Source organism: Manis pentadactyla, chromosome 1 (genome assembly GCF_030020395.1).
Source record: "Manis pentadactyla isolate mManPen7 chromosome 1, mManPen7.hap1, whole genome shotgun sequence".
Taxonomy (NCBI): Eukaryota; Metazoa; Chordata; class Mammalia; order Pholidota; family Manidae; genus Manis; species Manis pentadactyla.
The window spans coordinates 93,011,179-93,030,528 of NC_080019.1; the positions used below are offsets into that span (position 1 = coordinate 93,011,179).

The window sequence follows — 19,350 nt, forward strand, 5'->3', positions numbered from 1 at the left end:
CTACAAAAAAAATAAAAATAAAAAGTAAATAAATTCACAGTTATTGAAACTGAAAAAAGAAGAAATGAAGCCCAAAGTCAGTAAAAGGAGGGGCATAATAAAGATCAGAGAATAAATAAATAAAATTGAGAAGCATAAAATAGAAAAAAATTAGTGAAACCAAGAGCTGGTTCTTTGAGAAAATAAACAAAATAGATAAACCCCTACACAGACTTATTTAGAAAAAAAGAGAATCTACACACATAAACAGAATCAGAAATGAGAAAGGAAAAATCATGATGGACACCACAGAAATACAAAGAATTATTAGAGAATACTGTAAAAACCTATATGCTAACAAACTGGATAACCTTGAAGAAATGGACAATTTCCAGAAAAATACAACCTTCCAAGACTGACCAAGGAAGAAACAGAAAATCTAAACAGACCAATTACCAACAACGATATTGAATCGGTAATCAAATAACTACTCAAGAACAAAACCCCCGGGCCAGATGAATTCACTGCTGAATTTTATCAGACTTTTAGAGAAGACATAATACCCATTCTCCTTAAAGTTTTCCAAAAAATAAAAGAGAAGGGAATACCAGTGTCACTCTAATACCAAAACCAGGCAAAGACACCACAAAAAAATAAAACTACAGGCCAATATCCCTGATGAACATAGATGCAAAAACACTCAACAAAGTATTAGCAAACCGAATTCAAAAATACATCAAGAGGATCATACACCATAATCAAGTTGGATTTATTTCAGGGATGCTAGGATGGCACAACATTCAAAAATCCATCAACATCATCCACCACATAAACAAGAAGAAGGACAAAAAACACATGATCATCTCCATAGACACTGAAAAAGCATTTGACAAAATTCAACATCCATTCATGATAAAAAGTCTCAACAAAACGGGTACAGAGGGCAAGTACCTCAACATAATAAAGGCCATATATGATGAACCCACAGGCAACATCATACTTAACAGCGAGAAGCTGAAAGCCTTACCCCTAAAACTGGGAACAAGACAAGGATGCTCACTCTCCACGCTTTTATTCAACATACTACTGGAGGTCCTAGCCATGGCAATCAGACAACATAAAGAAATAAAAGGCATGCAGACGAGCAAGGAAGAAGTCAAACTGTCCCTGTTTGCAGATGACATGATATTGTACATAAAAAACCCTAAAGAATCCACTCCAAAACTACTAGAACTAATATCAGAATTCAGCAACGTCGCAGGATACAAAATTAATACACAGAAATCTGTTGCTTTCCTATACACTAATGATGGACTTGCAGAAAGAGAAATCAGAAATACAATTCCATTCACAATTGCATCAAAAAATATAAAATACCTAGGAATAAACCTAACCAAGGAAGTGAAAGACCTATACCCTGAAAACTAGAAGACACTCTTAAGAGAAATTAAAGAAGACATTAGCAAATGGAAATTCATCCCATGCTCTTGGCTAGGAAGAATTAATATCATCAAAATGGCCATCCTGCCCAAAGCAATATACAGATTTGATGCAATCCCTATCAAATTACCAACAACATTCCTCAACAAACTGGAACAAATACTTCAAAAATTCATATGGAAACACCAAAGACCCTGAATAGCCAAAGCAATCCTGCGAAGGAAGAATAAAGTGTGGGGGATCTCACTCCCCAACTTCAAGCTCTACTACAAAACCACAGTAATCAAGACAATTTGGTACTGGCACAAGAACAGACCCACAGATCAGTGGAACAGAATAGAGAGTCCAGATATTAACCCAAGCATATATGGTCAGTTAATATACGATAAAGGAGCCATGGATATACAATGGGGAAATGACAGCCTCTTGAACAGCTGATGTTGGCAAAACTGGACAGCTACGTGTAAGAGAATGAAACTGGATTACTGCCTAACTCCACAAACAAAAGTAAACTCAAAATGGATCAAAGACCTGAATGTAAGTCATGAAACCATAAAACTCTTAAAAGAAAACATAGGCAAAACTCTCTTGGACATAAACACGAGCAACTTCTTCATGAACATCTCTCCCCAGGCAAGGGAAACAAAAGCAAAAGTGAACAAGTGGGACTATATCAAGCTGAAAAGCTTCTGTACAGCAAAGGACACCATCAGTAGAACAAAAAGCCATCCTATAGTATGGGAGAATATATTCGTAAATGACATATCCAATAAAGGGTTGACATCCAAAATATATAAAGAGCTCAGACACCTCAACAAACAAAAAGCAAATAAACCAATTAAAATGGGCAGAGGATCTGAACAGACACTTCTTCAAAGAAGAAATTCAGATGGCCAACAGGCACATGAAAAGATGCTCTGCATAGCTAATCATCAGAGAAATGCAAATTAAAACCACAATGAGATACCACCTCACACCAGTTAGGATGGCCACCATCCAAAAGACAAACAATAACAAATGCTGGTGAGGATGTGGAGAAAGGGGAACCCTCCTACATGGCTGGTGGGAATGTAAACTAGTTCAACCATTGTGGAAAGCAGTATGGAGGTTCCTCAAAAAACTGAAAATAGAAATACCATTTGACACAGGAATTCCACTCCTAGGAATTTACCCTAAGAATACAGGAGCCCAGTTTCAAAAAGACATATGCACCCCTATGTTTATCACAGCACTATTTACAGTAGCCAAGAAATGGAAGCAACCTAAGTGTCCATCAGTAGATGAATGGATCAAGAAGATGTGGTACATACACATAATGGAATATTAGTCAGCTTAAGAAGCAACAAATCCTACCATTTGCAACAACATGGATGGAGCTAGAGGGTATTATGCTCAGTGAAATAAGCCAGGCGGAGAAAGACAAGTATCAAATTCAAATGATTTCATTCATCTGTAGAGTATATGAACTAAGCAAAAACTGAAGGAACAAAACAGCAGCAGACTCACAGAACCCAAGACTCACAGAACCCAAAGGGAAAGGGACTGGGGAGGGTGGGTGGGAAGGGAGGGTAAGGGGAAAAAGAGGCATTATGATTAGCACACATAATGTGGGGTGGTGGGGCACAGGGAAGGTAGTATATACAGAGAAGACAAGTAGTGAGTCTATAGTATCTTACTATGCTGATGGACAGTGACTGTAGTGGGGTATGTGGTGGGGACTTGATAATGGGGGGAATCTAGTAACCACAATGTTGTTCATTTAAGTGTATATTAATGATATAAAAAATAATTAAATAATTAATTAATTAAAAAATAAAAATAAAGATGTTCTTCCATTCACCTCTCTCTCCATATCCCCTTGTCAGAATCTTTCAATCTTATTTTTTTCATGACCCAACTTTTATCTGCCAAATAAAAAAAATAAGAATAATTGGGGAAGGGGGAAAGTAGACATGGACATGCATAGGGGAGGCTGGCTCACGGATTGATGGTTTTTGGGGCTGGATTATGAGTACGTATAGTTTTATTACACTAATATGACTGAAGTTTTTATAAACTTTATTTAAGTACAATTAATCAGGATAACTCCATATACTGTATAGTGAGCTAATGCGAAAAGAAGCAGGTTTAGTCAACCATGGAACAAAAATCATACCTGCATGGTCCTTCTTTTAGTTAATGTTACTTGAAAATTTTTCCACTCCCAACGTTGCTCCACTACATGTGCAAAAACAACATGTCCATTTCCACAGGCTCCAGCAATCTGAGTGCCATCAATTGACCATGCAATATTAAATATGCTGCCAGTGTTGGGCTTTTCTAAAGCATATGACCACTGGGGAGGAAAGAACAAGAGAAAAATTGATTAATTTTTTTAAATGTTAAAGAGGTTTTAAATTGAGCATGTTAACATACTAATTTTTAAGAGAATGTATTTTTATTCTAAAATTATTAAGACATATTTCCTTAATTAAATCACCGTGTACTGAATGCAAGATACAGGTGTAATTGTTAAAGTACATAGTAGAATAATATGATAAAACTATATGAAGTCTGTTAAGAACTGCAAAATACCTATACCATTTCAACTCACATCCATACTTTTAAGTAATAACACAGAACAAGTAAATACAAAGATTCTGTAGAAGAAACACACATCTTACTATTAATTCTTAAGGATCTCTATAGTCACTACATCTAAAAATTTTATTACACAATTTCAATAATGCCATTAAAATTTTAAATTAACCACATAACCTAACTAAAACATCTCTCCGACACACATCCTGAATCATGAGAGTATAGGCAAGTGGATGTTTTCCTTTTTTTTTCATACTGCAGTAAGTATAAGCTTTTCTAGAATTTATGTGTTTGAACATGTTATCTACAGATATCAATAAGCATCAACTGGGACATAAAAGATTCTTGTAGTGTGTGTGAATAAGACTAAGAAAAAAAAACAAAAAATTTTAAAGGTGGTATTATATACATGTCCTTTCATTTTTCAGAAGCAACATATGTATTCATTACATATGTGTAAAAGGATGATTACTTATTTGACTAATTTTATATACATTCTCTTTCTATTATTTCAGCATTGAATATGCTGAAATTAAATCTTGATTTTTGTTATCGTAGTTGTTTTTCGCTCTTGGGTGGGTATTTATTTCTGTTCTACATCATTATTTTTTTAGATATACTCATTATTAGCTATAAGCTCACTCACAAAAAATCAGGAGAAAAATGGAAAAAATATAGAACAGATTCACTAATTCACACTACTACAAATCAAGACTACAAATCAACAAAAATGTTGAATAATTCTTACTATTGCCTGATAGTTTTTATCAACTCCCTTCCTACCCTCTTCAAACTTCATGGCTTAAGTGAAAGGCCCTATACAGTAATAAAGTTAGCAAGGAGGAGGTAATGAACAAACTATAAACTTTGCTTCATCAGTGGTATTACAAGAGAAAATACTACAAACTTTCTTTTCTCAAATCAAGATGAATAAGTTCAAAAAAAGAATATATAATATATATTATATTATATATATATATGATACTTGAGGTTATCTTTTTAAAATACTATAGAAGACTAGGGAATTCAAGGATACAAAATAATCTGCTTTTGGTAATAAAATGAAATTAATTTATTTGTGTTTGACAACCAGGAATTATTAAATACTACATGCTACTATTTTATATAAAGATTAAAAGTAGTTGGTATAGACAAATGAGACTCAGTTTGTTAGTATAATATTTAATGACTAGGGCAGGCTTATGGCATATCTCTTTCACTCTAAACTATTTTTATGGTATAAATGAAACAGAGAGCTTATTTTAAGTTGTATTTTTTAACTATAGATTCATAATATTAAACCACCTTCTTTAAACTTTGATCTTAAAATACCCAAGGAACCAAGCCAGCCAGAAAGAAACATCTTACTAAAACAAAACAGAAATATTTATCTGAGAACCCATGGATGCCTGATACTAAGAGTAGAAAAGGTAAAGAAAGTTTCAGGTAATATCATCATCTGTATTCCTCTGATTTCTTTCACAGTCCACATAAACCAACAGAAATAAAATCTGCAACAGCAACTTATCACTAAAATAAATTTCAAAGAATATAACAGTATCAAAAGACCTACTTACTATGCCAAGGGCCACCCCTACTGCCTCAGGTGTCACCTCCACTTGCCTCCAGTGCTGGGGTGGGGCCCAGTCCTTTAGGAGGCAAGCCACCTCAGACCACATACCCACTGGGGGACGATCCACTGTCTCCCCATTCACAGGGGCAGCCCGCTGAAGCACCCCTCCCATAAGGGCAGCCTGTCTTTTTCTTTGGTCAACAATGAACCCTGCCAACTTCACCGGTTATCTTGCCAATGGGTTTCAGCCCTGGGCAAGTTAGCTATGGATTCAATGTGACCAAAGAAAATGACAGCAAACGTTCTTTGGGGTGAAAGGGTTTATTACCCGGCTTGTTCTCCCGGCGGTAGGTCGAGCTCTAGCATCTCTGCCTCCGCACAGAGCACTGGGCCGAGCTCTCTATATAGCACAATAATAGCTTATTGCCTAAAGGTGTGGAAGCGGTAGCCTAGCGACAGGCCAGTTACATCATCAGGTGGTTTAAGTTCAGTGCGGATCCTAGCCATAGGAACCCCAACTTCCCCACAGGTATAAAGCCTTTCACCCCAAGAATGTTCCATTGTCATTCTTCGGTCTTACTGAATCAACAGTGAACTTGCCCAAGGCTGAAACCCATTGGCAAGACAACTGGTGATGTTGGCAGGATTTGCTGCAGACTGAAGAAACAGTACAGGCTGCCCTCGTGGGAAGAGTATTTCAGCAGGCTTCCCCTAAGGATGTGGAGACATTCAAATGTCCCCCAATGGACATGTGGTCTGACGTGGATGGCCTCCTAGAGGACTGGGACACTCCCTAAGACTGGGGAGAGGTGGAGGCAACACCTGAGGCAGTAAAGTTGCCCTCGGCAAAATAGGGAATTCCTTCATGGTTTCAGAAATGACATCCGTGGTTGCCTGTGGCTGGTGGGACTGGGAGACTTGGGAGCAAGTAGCAGGTGTGTGGCTTCTTTAGGGATCATGTAATGTTCTGGAATTAGTGGGGATGGTTGCACAACTGTATATGAAAACCACTGCGCTGTGCACCTTACAAAGGAGAATATTATGTATGGTATGTAAGTTCTAGCTTCATAAAAAAGAAACCAGGGGGAAAATTTTTTTTTAAAATAGGGAATTCCTTAAAGAAACACAGGAACTGTGGGATGGTTTTTATTCAGTGTTAAGAAAGGCCATAAGGGAGAAAGATGTCCTCCTGCAGGAAGCACAAGAAGCAGCAGCACAAGAGCTGAGAGGTGCTATACAAGAGGTAAAAAATTTGTTGAGGACTGAAATGGTGTCACTATGAGGTGCTGTGGAAATGGTAATGGATGTAATGGTAGCATGAGAAGCAGCAGCACGAGAATGCAGGCTGTGAGGTGCTGTGGGCCAAGTGAAGGGTGTAGTGGTGTGAGAGCCCCAGAAATGAAGGAGGGACCAAGGTTTGACGAACAGGTGGGAATGGAGGCTCTGCTGGCTCCGGAGGCATTGGCCCCTCCTCTGTTGAAAGAAAGCTAGTAAAAAGCCCTCCTGGTGGTAGTAAAGAAAATAAAATGCAGTATCCGTGGGCTCCTCCAGGAGAGGTGCAGCCCCCTCTCCAGGTCATGAAGCACTCAATGCTCCGCCCCATACTCAGACTGAGCTGGTGGATTTGGGCTCCTGGTTTCAGAAGAAGCCCTCAGAGGCAATATCACCTTGGTTCCTGTGTCTTTGGGATGTAAGTATTGATGGAATTATTCTGTCTGGGATAGAAATGGGACAACTGGGTTCCCTGACAACTCACCCTGCCCTGAGGCAGCAACTGCAAAATGTACACCAGACCCCAGAAAATCACTCCCTCCTTGATTGGATTATGTCTGCTCTTCAGGTTATGTAGCCCAATCAGGGTGATTTACCATCCTCCCTTGCTACACGGCAGATGTATGCTGAGCTCCAACAGGTGTTATGGGAGTTAGGCATGAAAAATGCCATTTATAGTCCAGAGAATTACAGCCCAGATAAGGAGACTTTTACTGCAGGAATGAGAAATGCAGTGTTTCAAACAACTCCCCCATCCCTCTTTGGGCCCCTAGTAGCCATTCTTGCCCCTCACTTGGGACAGCCCATAAGTGAGGTTACCTGTATGGCAGCAGACTTTGGAGAAGCTGAAGCAATGAAAGCACAGAAGGAAATATGGTCTGCTACTAAGAGGAAGCATTTAAAGGGTCCTGGGAAGGTCACAAGGACCCAGATATGGGTTGGTTTGATAAGGGCAGGAGCAAACAGAGAGAAATTGGATGGCAAGTCAAATAGAATCTTACTGGAGCTGTGGCAACAACTGAAACCAGAGCAGCAGCTCCAGCTGCTGAGGACAAAGAAGCACAGGCCTGAGACAGAACCACAAGTCTGGCCTGGGTACAACACTTTCTGCTGAAGAGGTTGGAGATGCCCTCCAGGGGCTGAAGAAGGTGGGTACTGTAAGGCCCACCCATGGTCCTTTTGGTTAACTCATCTGAGTAGAACTGGTTTGAATACAGCCAGGATGACCACTTGGTGGCAATGGATCTCCTCAGGTCTGAGGGTTATTATAATTTCTGCTACCTGTATCATAATTTTTGTTATTTGTATATTGTTGTAACCTCTGTTGTTATTGTAGAATTTGGTTACAATGTTCCAGCTTTCTGGCACAAGGACCACTGAAGAAGATTGTGGGTGCATAGATTGAGAGGCGAGAATCCTGGAGGGAAAGAGTGTGGAGAAAATCAAAATTCCTATGGCCAGGATTCTCACTTGAGCCTCATCGGCTAGCTCTCTACACACATGTGGGCAGTAGGTTATTATTGACTCCATATACAGAGCTCTACCCAGTGCTCTGGGCTGCATGGCTTCAGGACAGCAGAGGCTGAAGTGGTGGCAGTGCAGAGGACAGAGACTGAGATGGCTGTGGGGGCAGAGAGGCCCAGAGGCAGAGACCAGCTTGCTGCATGCAGACTTCCTCTGAGGTGCACAGGATTCTAGCACTTGACCTGCCACCATGGGAATAAAGTTGGGTATAAACCCTTTCACCCCAAGAACAATCCATTGTCATTTTTTGGTCTCACCAAGTCAAGAGTGAACTTGCCCAAGGCTGAAACCCATTGGCAAGACACCCTGCAACCCAACCAATAAATCCAGAATTTTGTGGGGTGGGGTCTGGGTATGTTTAAAGTTATCTAGATGATCTTAATCTAGAGCCACTGTTCTCAGAGAAAAGTAAAATCTGTGATTTGGTTTAGGACTATTATTAGCAGCTGGCTCACTGTTAATACTTTGCCAATTCATCCGCTAACTCTTGAGAAAATTACAAACCTTTGTTTTAGCCTCTAATCCAGCTCCTCATAGTTATGTATAAATTGTGTTTCTTACATTCGTCAACCTAATTTCTTCTTCACTTTTTATTATTAGAATTTCAAACATAAATAACAACATTCAGCAGTGGTTCTCAAAGTTTAGTGTGCACTAGAATCACCTAAAGGAATTGTTAAAATAGATTGCTGGCCTCCGCCCCAGTCTCTGATTCAGTAGATCTAGGGGAGGGCCCAAGAATCTGCAAGTTCCAGGTGGTGCTCAACACTTTGAGAATGACTGGCATAATGAACCCTCACTACCCAGATTACAACAAGGATGAACTAATGGCTAATTCTCATCTTATCTGTACTACCACCTACTTCCCCATGGCCCAGATTATTTTGAGCAAATCCCTAACATCATATCGTTTCATCACTAAGCATTTCAGTATATATCAATGTGTGACCACAAGTCTGATTGCATGCTTGATGAGAAAGTGCTTGAAAGACTGAGGAAAAGACATGGCAATGGCATATGAGATGGGAGAGTTTATTGGGACTTATGTACAGGGAGTCCAGGAGTGGCTGGTTGGGCAAGGCTGCACACCTCTGTCATGGGTAGGGAGGGAACTGTTTATATGAAGTGAGGAGACAAAGGCTACATGTGTGTCAGGTGCAAGGAGACAAAGACTATGTGCTTTGCTAGAAGGGATCTCTTGTGTGAACAGTGCCCCAAGGAACAAAACCTTGGTGCCAGGGGTCTGCTCCAGTAAGATGTTTCCATTGATAAAGTGGGCCTGGATTTTGCCTGCCCCAGGCCATCAACATACCATATACTTAACACACCACTGAAAGAAGAGGGGCCAGGTGGACACATGGTTATTCAGGGACAAAAGATTTACAAGCAGGTAGTGCTTGTCCCCACAATCACTAAAAACACAAAGATTTTTTAAACCTGACCTCAATACCACTATTAACCCTAAAAACATTTAGCAGTAATTCCTAGATATTATCAAGTATCATTTTTTAGTTTTCAGTGTTTTTGACAGAATCTCGTAGTCGTTGATCACTTCTCTTGTTTTTCAGCATAACAAAATGTTCCATATTCATATTTTATATTTCCTGACCCACATCTGGCATCTGCCTTTCCTTCAGTGAGTCCTGGCTCATTTTATGGAAACGTGGAAAATGCTACTGACAGAAAGCCAATAAATGCTGGAGGAGCTCAATGTTCCAGAGTTAATCATTGCTTTTCTAGGCCTTTTTAATGGACAGAACAAGGGAATTTTTTCATGAATTCAAACTGACATTTCCAATTCAAATCCAGGAATGATAGAATTTTTATTTACCCTCACCAATCTTACCTCAGTATCTCTTTTCATCTAGCCAAATATCCCAGTTCTTATGAGAACCAATATAAATACTCAGAATAATACCTATATCACAGTTACAAAAGAGTTTAAATTTTTTTCCTTCTTTGACTCTTAAGCCCATTTTTTTAAATGACAAGTTTATTGACATATATTTCACATACTATAAAATTCACCTGTTTTAAGTATAAAATTCAGGGGTTTTTAGTACAGAGTTGTGCAACAATCACCACTAATCTCAGAACAGTTTTATTACCACAAAAAGAAACCCACACCCATTAGCAGTCACTCCTATTCTCCCTCCCCCCAGCTCTTGGCAAACATTAATCTACTTTCATGTTCTATTTCAGCCATTTCATATAAATGGAATAGTACATTATGTGGCCTTTTGTGATTGGCTTTTTCACTTAGCATAATGTTTTCAAGGTTCATTCATGTTGTAGTACATATCTGGCTTCATTCCTTTTATTGCCAAATAATATTGTATTGTATGGATATAAACACAGTTTCTCCATTCACCATTTGATACGCATTTGGGTTTTTCAGCTTTTTGGCTAAATTTATTAATAATATTATAAATATTTGTGCATAAGTTTTTGTGAGGACATGTTTTAATTTCTCTTGGGTACATATCTAGGAACGGAATTGCTGGTAACTTGATGTTTAACATTTTGAGGAATTGCCAAACTATTTTCCAAAATAGCAGGGTAATTTTCTATTAAGTCTCTACTGTGAGCACAAGGGGCAGATAATCAAATCATTCAAAGTCATCTTTAAATAGCTCTTCTCTGGGTAGGTATACAAACAATTGAATACACAGGTTCATTTGTTCCATTTACTTTTGAGTTTAAGGAAGTGCTTTCTAAAAATTCAATTTTGTTTTAGAATCATGCAAAATATTTCCATGGTTCCAAGGTTAAATTTACCAAAAAAATATTTAAAACAAGGCATAGCCAAAGTCTAACTTTTATCCCTTTCCTCTTCTCCATTCTCTCCTCCCCCATATAGATAACTACATCTTTATATTTTATCCTTATACATCTTTTGTGTGTGTGTGTGTGTGTGTGTGTGTGTAGGCACCAGCATTTACTAAGAAAGGGGTAGGAGTAGTGATACAAATACACCTAACAATGTTGCAGACATTATCTACTGTAGTATATGAGTATATGCATTCTTTCATAGTCACTGATAGCATGTTCAATACACTTTCATATAACATTTGTGGGCATACATGTGTGGCTTTCATGTAGGCTTTCAGCACGGTCTATTTTATTTGCTGTCCCTCTTCTTTGGGATATATTTTAGTATTCAGGAAAGTTTCTATTTTTAATCTAAAAATTATCTTTATACTAATTACTTTTAAAAATACCCTTATCCCCATGCCACCTTTTTGGGCATTTTTCCATTGGTTGCCCACTATAAGCAATATGAAAATTAGGAAATATCCTCCTCCACCCCTTTTCCCCTTATCTGATTTTAAGTAGTATCATTTTAATCCTAGTTAATACCCAGAAGGCAATCAGCAAGTTTGTTATACCTTTCATATACTTTCTCATTTTTCCCCATTTCTGCAGTTGTTGGTGCCAACAGCCAATACCTACTATACTGGATCCTTCAAAGACATCATTTTGTCTTAGTTCTACAGATAAATATATATCAAGTGCTCATAGTTAGTACTTATTTTACTATGTTCCTAGTCATATTAATCTGAAGCTAATTCTCCAGTAGGCTTCTCAAAACACTAATATGAACAACATTGCTTGAGTTCTTGCACGTTTATAGTTTGCTTATGACCTTTATAAAGATCAGAATGGCTGGATGTAAAATCTTTGACTTACCTATTATTTCTTTAAGTAACTATGTTAACCTATTATTTTCTGGAATAAAAAGCTACTATCAAAGTCTGATGACATGATTTTCTTCCCTTTATAAGTGACTTGGTCTTTTCCTTGGATGCCCACAGAACTTTATTTTCTTTAAAAAATTCCAAATAATAAACTAATAAAATTGTTTTATTAGTATATATCTGAGAGTTGGCCATCTAGGTCAGTTTTCCTAGGCATCTGGTATACCTTTTCAATATCAATTTCAAATCTCGTGTTTGAGGGAATCTTTTCTGAATGACAGCTTTTAATATTTTTCTGTTCATTGCTTTGGGCTTCTCCTTGAAAACTCCTACTATACGTACTGTGGATCTTCTCTGCCTATATCCTATATCTACTACTTTCTACCAAAACTTAGTATTTCTTTTGCCATATCCTTGCTTCCATTTCACATTCTATTTATCTTAAGACATTATGCATTATGTTTATTTGCTCTCCTATTCCTTCTAGGTTGTTTTCACTTCTGTAATAATTTTTCATTATTTTATAATTCCTTCCTGAGTCTGTCATCTCTCCTTAAAAATCTCCCTTTCTCCAGTTATCTCATTTTTAATTTTCTCAGTTCTGATACATATGGTTATTTCCTAGCTTTGTCATATTTTTACCATCCTTCAACTTGTCTTGAGCTGTTTGGCCGCAATGATTGTCTGTTTATGGCATGCTTTCACTATCTTTGACAACATTATATAATTTGACTGTGACCCTGTACTGCTGCTCATACTTAAGTGAAATATGTATTTTGCTATACTTTGGGGAAGGAAGAGTGTTCCACCAGGATAGCTCTGGAGCCCTCTCTTCTCTTGCTTTCTCATGATGATTTAAAAAAAAAAGATTCCATTTTTTGAGACTAGCATCTTCTACTTTCCTCCAATCTTATCTAGACTTCTCTTTTCTTTGTTCAGTTGTCTTTGTTTGGAACAATCTGGATTTTACTCCCAGCAATTTCTCTCCAGTGCAGTTTTGTCCTGAAAGGATATGGATTTGTTGGTTTTGAGAGTACAGTAGGCACAGACAGGTCCGGCATGGTCAGGTCGTGTCATGGTCCCACTTCACTCTCTCAGAATTGGGGCCTATAGAAATTTCTTTCCAATTTCAGTGGCTGTTCTCATATTGGCCTGTTTCTCACTTCCAGTTGGCAAGTTGAGAGTTCTTATTTCGTGGTGTGAGAGGCCCGGCTGCCCTTCCTGTGCTTCCTCAGGCACAGATGCTGACACCACAAATACCTGTCAGTGGTACTTGGAAAACCACTTGTATTTGGGAGTTTGTAGGAATATAGTATTATCTAAGTAGTGTTACAGTTACTGTCTGGAGGATTTTGGTGTAGTCTCTTTTGGGGAGATTTGAGAAGATTCAACACCAATGCCACTATACCTAAAAGTACAGCATAATCCCACAGACATATGGCTAAACAAAAAAAGTTAGATAAAAGTAAAGATACCGTATGATTCCATTTATGTAAAGGTCAAAAACAGGCAAAACTAATCTATGGTAGCACAAGTCAGAATAGTAGTTATTGTAAGAGGAATAACTGAGTTGGGGGAGGCACAGAGGAAGTTTCTGGGTTGTTGATAATTTTCTACATTAATAAAGGTGATAGTTTTCTTGTGTATTTGCATACAGAAAAACTTACTGAGCTGTATACATATTATATGTTATATATCAATTTTTTTAAATGCTGCCACTGCCATTATCTTTCACCCACAACCTATTTTATTGAAATTATACTCATGCTTTGCTTTCATAGTTTAACAGTATTTTGAGACATAACATAATATTGAGCTAAAATATAACATTTATGGAACACCTACTAGGCATTAGGTGTTGATTTTGAAAACACTGAAAGTAAATTCTGTAAAAGAACTCTGATTTTATATCGGTTGCCAAGTTTTCAGTTCTGGACAACAGGATCTCATATTGTAAAGGAAGCACAATCCCCCTACTTTTTGGTTTATACTTTATGGTTTCTAGGAAAACTGGTTTTATAGCACATCTGAAAATAAAATTGTAATTTTCATTATAAAGTCAGAAACTTATTCATGTAAAAAGAAAATCTCTTAGAGAATTAAACTGAAAACTTCTGGCAAATCAGGCTAAAGTGACTTTGAAACACAAATGTTAACCTACTGGGTTGGTTGCCTCCCTCCTCTATTTTCTAGGACTTGGCTCCTTACCAGCAATCCCTATGGTTACTCTGTTAGAGTACTGGCAGCCGTGTTTATACAGTATACCCCAAATCTGATTAGACCAGGCATGGGTACCTAGCCTAGGCTGGGTCAGTGGCCCCTTCCCTGGGGTATTAAAATTAGGACTAAGATTCTTATCTCAATCTGGCTGTTCTCTTGAATAGAGGAATTTAGAAAGCTATTAACACTGGTGACCTTTCAGCAGAAAATGGGGTAGTAGCAGGGGTCAGTTTGTAAGGAAAGGAAAAAGAGCGGAGATATGCAGACAGAAACAGAGGCAAAAGACACAAAGGGAACACTTTCTGTGTTTTTGTAGCACTCCAGTTTCTGATTTCTAAGGCCTAGCTACATCCTTGCCCTGGTTTCTAGAAGATATTCCTGTAACCTTGTAGACAACTCCCCTTTTTGCTTAATGGTTTCTGCTACTTGCATCCAGCTATAATAAAATGTAGAATATGCTGGAAGTTACAGGATCGGCTGCACTTCTCCAGAACTGCTTTAGTTTTCCCTCTTCTGGCATGCCATGTGCACTGCTGCCTCTTCCTGTAGAACCACCTTATATTAAAAACAAGGAAACAAACAACACACTAACACTACTCATGAGAAGAAGAAAATTTATGTCAAATGCTCAAGGAAAAGGTATTGAATTCCTCCTGAGAAAGAAGAATAAAGCTGGGGAAATTATGCTCCCCAACTTCAAGCTCTACTACAAAGCTACAGTAATCAAGACAATTTGGTACTGGCACAGGAACAGATCCATAGACCAATGGAATAGACTAGAAAGCCCAGATATAAACCCAATCGTATACGGTCAATTAATATACGATAAAGGAGTCATGGATATACAATAGGGAAATGACAGCCTCTTCAACAACTGGTATTGGCAAAACTGGACAGCTACATGTAAGAGAATGAAACTGGATTATTGTCTGACCCCATACACACACAAAAAAGTAAACTCAAAATGGATCAAAGACCTGAATAAAGTCATGAAACCATAAAACTCTTAGAAGAAAACATAGGCAAAACTCTATTGAATATAAACATGAGAAACTTCTTTTCTGAATGCATCTCCTCAGGCAAGGGAAACAAAAGCAAAAATGAACAAATGGGACTACATCAAGCTAAAAAGCTTCTGTACAGCAAAGGACACCATCAGAAGAACAAAAAGGCATCCTACAGTATGGGAGACTATATTTGTAAATGACATATCCAACAAAGGGTTAACATCCAAAATATATAAAGAACTCACGTGCCTCAACATCCAAAAGGCAAATAACCCTATTAAAAAATGGGCAGAGGATATGAACAGACACTTCTCCTAAAAAGAAATTCAGATGGCCAAGAGGCACATGAAAAGATGCTCCACATCACTAATTATCAGGGAAACGCAAATTATAACCATAATGAAACATCACCTCACACCAGTTAGGATGGCCAACATAGAAAAAACTAGGAACAACAAATGCTGGCGAGGATGCGGAGACAGGGGAACCCTCCTACTTTGCTGGTGGGAATGTAAGCTAATTCAACCATTGTGGAAAGCAATATGGAGGTTCCTCAAAAACCTCCAAATAGAAATACCATTTGAACCGGGAATCCCACTCCTTGGAGTCTACCCAAAGAACACAACTTCTCAGATTCAAAAAGACATATGTACCCCTATGTTTATCGCACCACTATTCACAATAGCCAAGATACGGAAGCAACCTAAGTGTCCATCAGTAGATGTATGGATAAAGAAGATGTGGTACATATATATAGTGGAATACTATTGAGCCATAACAAAGAAACAAATCCTACCATTTGCAATAACATGGATGGAGCTAGTGGGTATTATGCTCAGTGAAATAAGTCAGGAAGAGAAAGACAAATACCAAATGACTTCCCTCATTTGTGGAGTATAACAATGAAGTAAAACTGAAGGAACAAAATAGCAGCAGACTCACAGACTTCAAAAAGGAACTAGCGGTTACCAAAGGGGAGAGGTGTGGAAGGGTGGTTGGGGAGAAAGGGAGAAGGGAATTGTGGGGTATCATGATTAGTGCACATGGTGTGTGTGGGGTCCTGGGGAAGACACTGTAGCACAGAGAAGACAAGTAGGAACTCTGTGGCATCTTACTACACTGATGGACAGTGACTGCAATGGGGTGTGTGGGGGGGACCTGATAATATGGGTGAATGTAGTAACCACATCATTTTTTGTGTGAAACTTTCATAAGAGTGTATATCAATGATATCTTAATTAAAAGAAAAGAAAAGGTACAGAATTCTGAGCTTTAAAGGAGAGACATCAGCCCATTTACTCTGTAGGTGAGGAACCTGAAACCTCAGAATAGCCCTTTAGCTTTGTAAATTCACCATTGAAGTCTTGACTCCAGAGTTCTACAAACATGCCAATACTACTCCTACATTAAATTAAAATAAAATAAACAATCGTACGGGACAGCACAATACAAGAAGAACTGAGAAATCGTCCACAAAGTATTGATCTCTTAAAGGGCTAACATCCCTTTGAAGAAAGGGATCTTCCTTCCCCCCTGTATTCTGTCAAATTACTTAGACATGCAGATTATTTCCCAACAGGGAAATGAGATACTTAAACTAAAAAACATGACTTGACTATAACTTCTAAAAGTACCTCCTAAATGCCAATCTCACCCTTCTCTATACTGTCCCTAAATAAATAAACAAGATCAAAAAGATTCTCAAAAGCATGTATCTTTAGCCAAGGTGAATGAATTCAATTCACAAAATTGTGTGTTCACAAATTAAATCTAGGTGGAAAAGAAATTAAATGCAAAGTGTCTTACACAAGCAATAGCACCACCTGCTGTTAATAAAAGCAAAATGTCAGCTAAATAAAAATTTGGCCAAAGGTCGCTTATATATTCAGATCTTTTCTCTTGAATTCTGTTCCGTTTAATGTAATATATGCAATCCATTAATATATTATATTTATTTATTTGTAATAACTAAATTAATTTTAAAGTTTTCACCTTATATGTTTCAATCGTGCATTTCTTAAAAATCAAAGGCAAAATAAAATTTATTATGGAATCTAGGGAAAAAATAGCATACTATATGGCTTTTAATTTGTATTCAATAAGCTTTTGCTTGTATCATAATTTATTTTACTAACCAGTCAATAATGTATTTAATTTGATTGATATTCTCTCACCATTATCATAAAATAATGCCACCTCCCTTACCCAGCTTAATTTTTTATAGTATTTATTACCACGTAACATATTGCATATTCATTTGGCTTATTTGTTTATAGTCTTTCATAGCTGGAATGAAAACTCTCAAAAGCCGGGTATTTTATTTATTGCTGTTTCTTTAACACCTACGGCAAGTGCCTAGCACATAAGATTGACTCTGAATAAATATTTGTGAAGAAATAAGTGAGTACGAAAATAAATGAACAAATGAAAATGCAAGGCATTCTTAAACTTCTTGAAAAGTATAACAGTTGTGCCAAATATTTCAAGGATATTGATAGATTTTGCCAAATTACACTTAAGAAAAATTACACCAATTAATACTCCCTTCAATGCTTCATGAAGAGACGCATTTTCCCATTTTCTGATGAGTGGGAAATGGCATTATTACACAGTGATTTTTATTTGCATGAAACTCATTGAAGAGACTGAACATATTTTGGGGTTCTGGGGGCATTTACAATACACTTTTATCCTTTGCTAGTTTTTTTCATTTCAAGATTTTCTATTTGATTCCTCTTTATATTTTCTATCTTGTTATTGATATTTTCTATTTGTTCAGACTTGCTCTTCTGGTTTCCTTTAATTCTTTGTCTATGGTTTCCTTTAGCTCTTTGAACGTATTTTTAAACGTCTTTGTCTAATAAGCCCAATGGTGGGCTTCCTCGGTGATGGATTCTATTTCTTTTTTCCTGTGAATACTTTCTTGCATCATTGTATGCCTTGTAATTTTTGTTGAAAAATGGACATTTTGAATATTATAATGTGATAACTTTGGAAATCAGATTCTCCTCCACCCCAGGGTTTGCTGATGTCCCTTTCTGAGGGCTGCAATTATTTGTTTAGTTAGTTACTTTTCCAAACTATTTTTACAAAGGTTGTATTCTATTCATGTGTGGTCATTCTGTTATCTTAGTGGTCATCTAGTGACCTGACAGCCAAAAAGAAAAAAAAAAAAGAATACTCTCCTACTCTTTGCCAATTGGCTCTGAGCAGGGTAGTCCTTCAGCACTCAGCCAGGCCCCATACAAGTCTGCAATGGCCTTTACCTCCTGCTTGTGTAGAGCCCAAAGATCTGCAAGTGGTACAGCCTAGATCCTCTGAAGTCTTTTCTGAGTATGTGTCTGGCTCTGGGCATGTGTGTCACACTCAGGATTCCTCAGTATATGTGAGAGCCCACCACAGCCCTTACTTTTCCATGTTCTTTTCCTCCTCAGTCCCCTCCTTCCCAGGCTTTTTGGTCTATCTGCTGCTTGCCCCATCCACTATCCCTTGCTTCAAGTGGCTGTGCGTAATATGTCTTTATGTGATTTCAACAGATGCCACCTGGAAGCCCCTCCAGCTCTGAGAGATTTCCAAGGGAGGTAAAACAAAGACAAGCCTCTGTTTTGGTTCCTCAGGGAAACACCATATAGATGAAAAAACATAACCACAATTATTTGAGAACATGGTCCATACTATTTATTCCCCCTGGCACCAGCAAACAACACCAGAATGCAAGACTGCCATGCCATAGCCACTGCCACAGTGGAAATGGGGGATGATGGGTAGGGCAAGCAAAAATGCCACAATGTTTTCTTAATATTTAGCAGCCTTTTTCTTCATTAAGCATTTTCTCTGGTTGCTACAAGTTTTAAATTAGATTCCAGAACTCTGAAAATGTTGGCTGAATGGAGTGACCAATTCTTGGAGTTCTTCACCATTTTCTGCAATATCATGCCACTTTTGCTCATTTTTATTGAAGACTTTTAAAAAGGCCTCTATTGTACCTATACAATTGATACAGTCATTAAGAAAGGTTCACATTACACAAAATAATATAAAGAAGGAAAAGATAGCC

At 37.8% G+C, this 19,350-nt stretch overlaps 1 protein-coding gene across 3 annotated transcripts in view; it reads right to left on the minus strand.

Moving 5' to 3' along the window:
* The window catches only part of IFT80 (intraflagellar transport 80), a 143,077-nt gene that overhangs the window by 61,579 nt on the left and 62,148 nt on the right, over positions 1-19,350 (minus strand). For all 3 annotated transcript variants that reach the window (XM_057499677.1, XM_057499684.1, XM_057499681.1), the window contains one exon: positions 3,575-3,754. In XM_057499677.1, coding sequence (XP_057355660.1) covers positions 3,575-3,754 — 180 coding nt within the window. The remainder of the gene's footprint in view (positions 1-3,574; positions 3,755-19,350) is intronic.